The following is a 9259-nucleotide window of genomic DNA, read 5'->3' as shown; positions in this document are numbered from 1 at the left end:
ATTGAACATAGACATAAATCGCATCAACCTCAACTCACCCAACTAGAATATTCAACATCACCATATAGCATAACTTTAACACAACTACTCCATACTTAACCATCTTAATATCCAATAACTCACTATATAGAGCCCAATAAATCATACAACATCATATCTAAAGAAGAACTGTAAGTACACCTTAAAAATGTGTGCACTTAGATAGATCACATTAAAGCATGCATGTACAAATGAAACATAGAACTAGGTTAACGGGGTCACAATAGGGGTGGCATCACAAGTTTATAATAGAAAAGTGGATGGAAATGAATGATGACATAGGGTGACAATGAATGCTATTGATATTGAGTCAATTATCAATTGTTGGAGGCGAACGAGTAACTAGCTGCATTGGAGAGGGTACTTTGAATCTACCCTAGGAATAATAAATATGGACTGTTAATTGTTGAAGGATTGGTTATTGATACTTGAAATCTCCGACTAACAAACATAAAAACAAAAATTAAATAATATTAAAATTTACGATTTTTAACTCTACAATATTACAACCTAATTATATACACACTCCTATAATTTTTTATCACTTTTTACACCAAAAGACCACTCTTTTTTGTCAATTCCCACCTAGACTATTACATTTTTACAATAACATACTTCTAATTTCACCTAAACAATGCTAATTCCCACCTAACTACTACACCATTATTCCAATAGCATAATTCTGATTTCACCTAAACACTACATGAGTAAACAGCATAACAATGTCAAATCCACTTAAAACATTACATGCCATGCCAACAGCCCAATTTAGGAGTAACCAGTCAATCAGCTTTCGTATCAAATTTTTCTATTCCCAAATTTAGGCCCATTTGCTGGGCTTAAAACGCATAATATTCCTCTCACCACCTGAATAATTGAAAGACATCCTCCACCACAAAGAAAAAGAGGAAGGCAGGCGTACAGTTTATTATCATATATACCACTAACAGGCTTTATATTAGATTTCCTTGGAAAAAAAGCTTGATTAAAGCACAAAAATGGTGAGTTTTTTAGTTCCATATTGCAGACTGTTCATTATTAGTTTGCCACTCAAAATGATATGATTGACCCAAAGAAAAAAGGAATGCCACCAAACAATTTTATGATCTAAAGCACAAACAAGCTTTACATTAAATTTGTGTACTCGAACATTTGCCTGAAAAAAAAATTGATTGATTAACAAAACTGTGTATTTTTATTACAGACTTTAAATGCTCTTATTTGTCTTCCACTCGAATCGAAATGATTATCAAACAACGTGGGTCTTCATATATTTTATGATTCTCTCACCAGAGTTCAATGGACTTCCAGCTTAAGGAAAATCTTCTTTATATAGAGTAAGAGAGATTGCATATAGCTGGCTGTATAGTTTATTAGAATCTTGCTTGGACCTTTGCTTATAACTAGCTTTTGCATGTACCTTTAGCAATCAGCATAGTCTCTCTAGAATGTAGCTGAGATTCAGAACATTATGCTGTCTTTAGTGTCTTCTAAAGTTCTGTTTATTGCTTGAAATGCATTGATTCCATCTTTTACAATTTCATAAGTCAGAACTTCTGTAAGACCATATTGGGAATTTTTTCCCACCTCCATATATGGAGTTCAAACTCATGAAATGGTAGTTGTACATAATTGATCCCTCTAATGGTTGCACGTTACTTATCCCTTTAGCTCCTAGTGTCAAATGGTCCCAAATTGGAAATTTTTTCTTCAAATTATACCGTGCACAAGTTTTTAATCTACCTAACATGTTTCCTACATGCTAATTTTCATACGCTTTCCTTTTCCTGCAGTTGAAATTTGGGTACTACAAGTTAAAAGAAGGAATCTAGTGTTTCTCTTGGAGTTTCCCAAATTGTATCTGCCATGGAGGACGCTTTTGTGCCTTTCCAAGGGATCAAGAATGATCTCAAGGGACGGTTGTTATGTTACAAGCAAGACTGGACTGGTGGCTTCACTGCAGGATTCCGGTTAAGTATTCTATGTGAATGACAGTTATTTGATGATAAGGATTTTGGATTCCGGTTAAGTATTCTATTTGAATGACAGTTATTTGATGATAAAGGATTTTTTAATGATTAAGCTGATTTTTATGGTATGACACAGTTATCAGGATACGTTAGATGTTATATTGAAGTTTTGACTTCGATTTTTCAATGAGAACTGTTGTTAAATTCGTTTGAGGTGATGGTGCAGTGAACAGGCTGTAAACAATTGATGACAAATCAAAACTTCAATTATGTAGCATCCAGCCATCGATGTCATGATATATCCCCATAGCTCGATAGCCGTTTACTTCTTTTCCCCTATTGACAAATAATATTTTCCACTGTAACTTGAATGGCTTTGATAATTAAGGTGTATTTAAGATCATATGATGTAATTGAGAGGGACTGATAGATATCTTGGTGAACAAATAAATAAATAATCTTTAGAGAAATTTAATACATTGAAATGGGCAGTACTGTAGCTTTTAATGAAGAAGTGAACGATACATAAGAAAGAGAGAAAAATCTCTGTGAAATGTTTGGCTTAAAAGAGTTTTATGCAATCAATTTGGTGCCTTCAGTTTTTGCCTGCAGAAATATTGCTTAGTTCAAATTTCTAGATATGTCTGTCTCCCTCCTTTTATATGTCTTTTATCTTTATTTCTTCATATTTTTTCTTCCATCTCTTTATCTCTATTTCGTTCTCTCTATACAAAGAATAACAAAGTGTGTGACAATGACTATGGTCCAGGATCCTTGCTCCCACAACCTACATATTCTTTGCTTCTGCAATTCCAGTGATTTCCTTTGGAGAACAACTGGACAGAAGTACAGGTAAGTTGAAGTTGCTTTTATCTTTTTTGCTGTCTGCATCTTCAACTTCATCTTTTATCTTTCTTTTTCTCAACTTTATATATATAAAAAGTTCGAAAAAAGTCTAATCCAGTGTTCTTTTGGATCTATATTCAATGCTTGAATGATAAAATACAATTTAAAATTTATTACTTCTTGATTGTTTATGTAGATGGTTTATTAACTGCAGTTCAGACATTGGCATCTACTGCAATATGTGGCATAACACATTCTATCATTGGAGGTCAGCCTTTGTTGATTCTGGGAGTGGCTGAACCAACTGTAATTATGTATACATTCATGTACAACTTTGCAAAGGATAAAGGAGATTTGGGTCCAAAATTGTTTTTGGCTTGGGCAGGCTGGTATGTAGTCTAAATCTGATTATCCTTACATGCTTGTCTGGTTAACAAATGATTTATTTAAAATTTGAAGTGATTCACGTATGTTATCTGGGTTTTACACAAATATGCATTGGTGGGGGGACCCCCCCTGCCCCCCCTGGGGGGAGGGACAAGGGATATCTTTAAGTTAAAAATTCACAAGGACTCTGCTCTTTCATATACAGGGTATGTGTATGGACTTCCTTCCTGTTAGTCTTGTTTTCCATTTTGGGCGCATGCTCAATTATCAACAGGTTTACCAGGGTAGCTGGAGAATTATTTGGGCTACTCATTGCTATGTTGTTCATGCAGCAGGCCATCCGGGTATGACTTCTTGCATGGAAATTTCTTTCTACACATTATTTTCTCAGGAATCAGTGAATGATGATAGAAATTTCTTTCTACACATTATTTATCTGAGTTTTTTTATATTTAAAAAAATTATAGTTTAAATAAATAAATGGGATGATAGAATATGGAGTGTGATTCAAAATATTGATAAAAATAATAATAACATAATAATGTAATCTAGAAATAATGATAATTAAAATTATAGATTATAAAAATTTGATATCATTAATAAATAAATCTGTTCAATTTAACTGATCATAATAAGAGTTACATATAAATTTGTGAATTTTATCACAGTATAAAATAAAATAAAATATGAAAATAGATTGCAAACGTAAAATATAGTTTGAAGGATAACTGAAGATTTGTATTGAACAATTTGCCATAGGGTGTTGTGGATGAATTTCGCATTCCAAAGAGGAGTAATCCAAGTCTTGAACAGTTTTCACCTTCTTGGCGCTTTGGAAATGGAATGTTTGCATTGGTTCTATCATTTGGGCTACTATACACTGGTCTCAAGAGTCGCAAAGGAAGATCATGGCGTTATGGAACAGGTTTGCACAGCAGGAAAGATCTGTAGTAATTGTCTGCCAAATTTTTCTATTTGCAATTTATGACAGTTGTGAATGCATTCTAGATCTTAACACTGTGTTTCTCATGGGAGACTTGGAACATTTTGGACTTCCAGGATGGCTTCGAGGTTTCATTGCTGATTATGGAGTTCCTGTGATGGTAGTTGTTTGGACTGGGGTATCATATATACCTTCAAGTTCAGTTCCTGAGGGGATTCCTAGGCGCTTGTTTAGTCCAAATCCATGGTCACCTGGCGCTTATGACAACTGGACTGTGATTAATGTATATATTTTTTATGGATCGTTTGTTGGAAAATGAGTCACATTCAAATGAAAGATGAATTAGTTGAATTCATTCATGTTCAGGTGTGACTTTATACCACTGAACTATTGACCCTTTCGATGACTGATCCATCTTTGATTTGGGTGACTCATTCTCCAATATACTTGTCAAAAAAAATTTCTTCCCCTTCACATTTTTGCTATCATTTTAGATCCTTGAAGCAACTGCACTATATTTTTATCACTGATGGCCTTTCTACTCCTTGTAGGAAATGCTGGATGTTCCATTGCTATATATTATTGGAGCATTTATTCCTGCAACAATGATTGCTATCCTTTACTATTTTGACCACAGTGTGGCTTCTCAGCTTGCCCAGCAAAAGGAATTCAACTTAAGAAAGCCATCTTCTTATCATTATGATTTGCTTTTGTTGGGATTCATGGTATTAAAAAGCACTGGGTTTTTCCTATTTACACTTTGAAAAACTGGCAATTTTTTTCTCAGCGCTAACTGGCATTTGTAAGCTAAATTAATTGGGGCTTCTCACTATGGCAACTTATTGCAGGTTATTATGTGTGGTCTTCTTGGTATACCTCCTTCAAATGGTGTTATTCCTCAATCTCCAATGCATACAAAAAGTCTAGCTACATTGAAGCATCAGGTACTGATGGATTAGAATTTAGAAATTTCCACTTTTTGTTTCCAAAGATGCAAGCATGATGATAACTGAGCTACCCACATTACCATTATTAAGATACTTCTGGTATAGTTGGTCCGTGGTAGGTTGGTGAAGACAGCCAAGACAAGCATCAAACAAAACTCAAGCTTGGGAAAATTGTATGAGAGCATGCAAGAAACTTATCAGCAAATGCAGACCCCGTTGGTTTATCAGCCACCTCCAGCACTGGTAAACTAGATATATATTTCTTGTATATACTTTTCACAGTTTTGATTAGATTAGCACGGGGAAGGATTTGGACCCATTACATTGACTGTCATTAAAACAAACGAACTAAGTACCCAAAAAATAACTATACTTTTCACAGTTTACTAATAATTGAATTTTTAATTTTAATCTCTTTGAATGGCTTTGTGCTTTTCTTTAGGCTCTAAAACCATTTCAACAGACAACTCTTCAAATGAGTTCAGGATCTGGGAACATAGATGCCCCTGTTGATGAGTCAATTTTTGATCCAGAGAGGGACATTGATGAACTACTTCCTGTTGAAGTCAAAGAGCAGCGTTTGAGTAATTTTTTACAAGCAATGTTAGTGGGTGGATGTGTTGCAGCTATGCCCCTACTTAAAAAGATTCCTACTTCAGTGCTTTGGGGTTACTTTGCATTCATGGCCATAGAGAGCTTGCCTGGCAATCAATTCTGGGAAAGAATACTTTTCCTATTTACTGCACCAAGTCGAAGATACAAGTCTGGACTCTTTCATTTTCTAAATTCTACTGCAGATCTTGATTGTAGTCTTAATTTATTACAACCCAATTTGTGAAGCTCATCAATTTCCCCATGTTATGTTTTGATGACAGGGTGTTCCAACACCATCATGCTTCATTCCTTGAAACAGTGCCTTTCAAAGCTATTGCTTTTTTCACAGTGTTTCAGACCTGTTATCTGTTGGCCTGTTTTGGGATTACATGGATTCCCATTGCTGGAGTTCTCTTCCCACTGCTGATAATGCTCTTAGTTCCTGCAAGGCAATATCTTTTCCCCAAACTTTTCAAAACAGAGCATCTTCAAGAGTTGGATGCAGCAGAGTATGAGGAGGTCACAGGATTACCATATAACATTACAGTAAGTAATACTGTTATTAATCACATTTAAGCCTTTTCCAAATCATTACATTTTGTTTGCTTTGGTTCTATATCATTCTGATGATGGATCACGGAGTGTGATTCGAAATGTTGATCCAAAAAATTGAACACAATTTAATTCAGCAACAGCATTATTTATATCATAGATTATGGAAATCTCTTATCATTAGTTACAAACCAATTTTATTTTCATGATTCAAAATGTTGATCCAAAACCCTAAACACAATTTAATCGAGAAACAACATTTTCTCCTTGTGCTCTCTTTTTTCATCTTGATGATGGAAAGTGTGATCCGAAACTTTGATGCAAAAAAGCTCACACAATCAAATCCAAAAGCTCATACAGAAATACGAATGGATTGTAGATACTAATATTGAACATTATCCATATCTTAAATTTAATCTGTTATCATTAATTACAAACCATTTTTGCTTTCAGGGAGATGAAGTACAGGGAATGGGTTTTGCCAAGGCAGATAACGGTGAGATATTGGATGAGGTAATTACTCGAAGTAGAGGCGAGGTTAAACATGCTTGCAGTCCACGAATATCCAGTTCGAGTGAGGCAGGTGATGGCAAACTGATTTACAGTCCACACCTGCATAAATCCCGTGATGAACTGAAACTTGGAACAAGTCCACTAGCTGCTGATACCCTGCAAACCAGGAGCCCACGAATAAGTGAGCTGAGACAAACGTACAGCCCCACAATACACGGTCCAAGGGTTGGGGAATCAAGGCTATCTAATAGCCCATCTAATAGCCCAACGATGTCTAATTTTGGGAAGGATGCAACCTCACCTAGTTCTAGTGGCACTTGATTATCGAATGAGGGTAGTAGGACTTCTTTTGAAAAAAGTATGATGTTGTAAAATAAGCTGGTTTCCTTCTTTCAATTTTGTTTTAGCATTAAAGGGGTGGGTTTCAATTTTGTTTTAGCATTAAAGGGGTGGGTATAGTTGATGAAGATGATAGTATTTAGTTTGATTATGTCAATAATTAATATTTATATATTTTGGAGATTTGATTAGGTCAAGTTTGATCTTTTCGTGACTTTGATCAATTGGTTCCAATCATTTATGGTAGCATTGCTAAAAGAGAGTTTTTAATTTAGATGTATGTTCGATCATCATCTTGTAATCTATTTATAGAAAGGTAGAAATGTTGAATAATTTGCTTTTACTATTATACATATAACATTTGTTTTTAAGGAAATAGAGTAAATTGCATGAAATAAAATAAATCTTACAAAAATTGTGTATTTATTTATGTGTAATGAATGATAAACAGACAATATGATGGTTAGATCTAATAATCATATAAGTTGAGATTCATAAATGTAAACATAATATTAAGAATATTAGCGTAAAAATTATACTTCACCTAAGATAATGTTTATTTTATTTTAAGTCTAATCTTGCACTTACTTATTAAGTTAATGTAGGTTATTAAGAATATTTATTTCTTGTGTCTACATAATAATGATATGTGTGCACTTTGATTTAAGGTACTCAAGTTCCACCACTACCTCATCAATCTTTGATTGACTACAATTAAATGTCAAATTTGCTTTGTTTAAAAGGCCATCTCCATATTATTTATTTTGAATTAACTCACCTCCTATTTGCGAGTCATTAGGAATAAACTCATGGCCTCTTGGAAATGTTACTTCTTTTAGTTGTGCTTCTAAACAACCTATATATTTATTCTATACTAGTTGTTATTGACTCCATTATATTGAATACAAACTATTATTATTCTTCATTTAAAATTGTGATTAACTCAGACATTAAATCATATATTAATTTATTATTTTAAAAATATAACATGATATTAAATTATAATATAATAAAAATTTCTAACATATTCATGGTAGAACTACTCTAGATTTAGCATTATATTTAGAACAACCAAATTAAGAATCCAGTTTTATTTTATGCTTAGACATTTTATGTATCCATTGCTCTTTAAAAAACCTAAAAGCCAAGTTTGACTAGATATCTCTAAAAATAATTGCATTGACACACCACTAAAAACCTATGAATATTAATTTATATATATAAATATTAAAAAAAAAACACTCATTCATTAAAGGATAAGCATATAGTATATTCTACATTAACTCATCCATTAAAGGCTAAGTATATAGTATACTTCACATTTAGAGGGCAACATCTATGGAGGGATCATAATGCACCATTGATCAAATTTATTAATTAATTTTAAAAATTATAATTTTATTCCACTTCATTGGAACATGCTTATTAAAAACCTACATAAAAATCATCTATTGGGCCAATAGTCACCCACTTGTACACCTAATAGTTGAGAAAAAGTTAATAATTAATTAGAGTACTTGTACAACTTTATTGGTACCATAGCACCCAAGCCATTTGTGCATATGTATTTGATCAATAGTGCAAATTTTGTGGTGGTCAAAGTGGACGGATAATGGGGCAATAGAGCATATGTATTGGATGTCACCTCGAAATGACCACTTTTTGATTCTTGTGCATGGAATGAATCCTTCTACGTTCATTGTAACTACCCAAAAGCCAAAACAATAGCTATAAGCTCTTAAGTTACATGCAAATAAAACAAAAAAAATCATCAAAATCTAATGTATGCTTAGAAGTGTAGAGTGCACAAAATTAGCTATAACAACTATTGATACCATTTTCCTTAAATAATGCTTACATTTCACACAATGCCCATGGATATATTAATGACCTAAAACGAAATGATCATATACATATGCTTGCATTAATAATGAATAATTTAGATACATATCCCCTCATTTAGATTGAAGAGAATTTTGTTTCAAATGAATTGGAATAGTTTTCCTATACTATTTAAAAAATTATATTGACAATAAAGAGGGGTAAAAATTTATTCAAGATAGAAGGAAAAGAACATCAAAAGAAGGCAAACCACCCAACCAAGAGATGACTACAAAGGCTTACTGTGA

General features: G+C 33.3%; 1 protein-coding gene across 2 annotated transcripts; it reads left to right on the top strand.

The window, feature by feature from the left end:
• Positions 1-784: 784 nt before the first annotated feature.
• LOC131043870 (probable boron transporter 2) lies at positions 785-7420 on the top strand. 2 transcript variants are annotated; one of them, XM_057977099.2, is made up of 14 exons: positions 785-1040; positions 1244-1376; positions 1833-2009; positions 2779-2861; positions 3070-3244; positions 3448-3586; positions 4002-4167; positions 4302-4468; positions 4737-4910; positions 5034-5129; positions 5238-5375; positions 5575-5894; positions 6008-6272; positions 6732-7420. In XM_057977099.2, the coding sequence occupies exons 3-14, from the start codon at positions 1906-1908 to the stop codon at positions 7110-7112; spliced, it is 2208 nt and encodes a 735-aa protein (XP_057833082.2). In that variant the 5' UTR covers positions 785-1040; positions 1244-1376; positions 1833-1905; the 3' UTR covers positions 7113-7420. The 2 variants fall into 2 exon arrangements, with proteins under 2 accessions (XP_057833082.2, XP_059072756.1); XM_059216773.1 differs by lacking the exon at positions 1244-1376 and having other exon boundaries at positions 786-1040; positions 3052-3244.
• Positions 7421-9259: the final 1839 nt, after the last annotated feature.

The sequence above is a fragment of the Cryptomeria japonica genome, chromosome 2, assembly GCF_030272615.1.
Source record: "Cryptomeria japonica chromosome 2, Sugi_1.0, whole genome shotgun sequence".
In the NCBI taxonomy this organism is placed as follows: Eukaryota; Viridiplantae; Streptophyta; class Pinopsida; order Cupressales; family Cupressaceae; genus Cryptomeria; species Cryptomeria japonica.
Note: the sequence above shows the minus strand (reverse complement) of the source record. Positions and strands in the feature narration are given on the sequence as shown.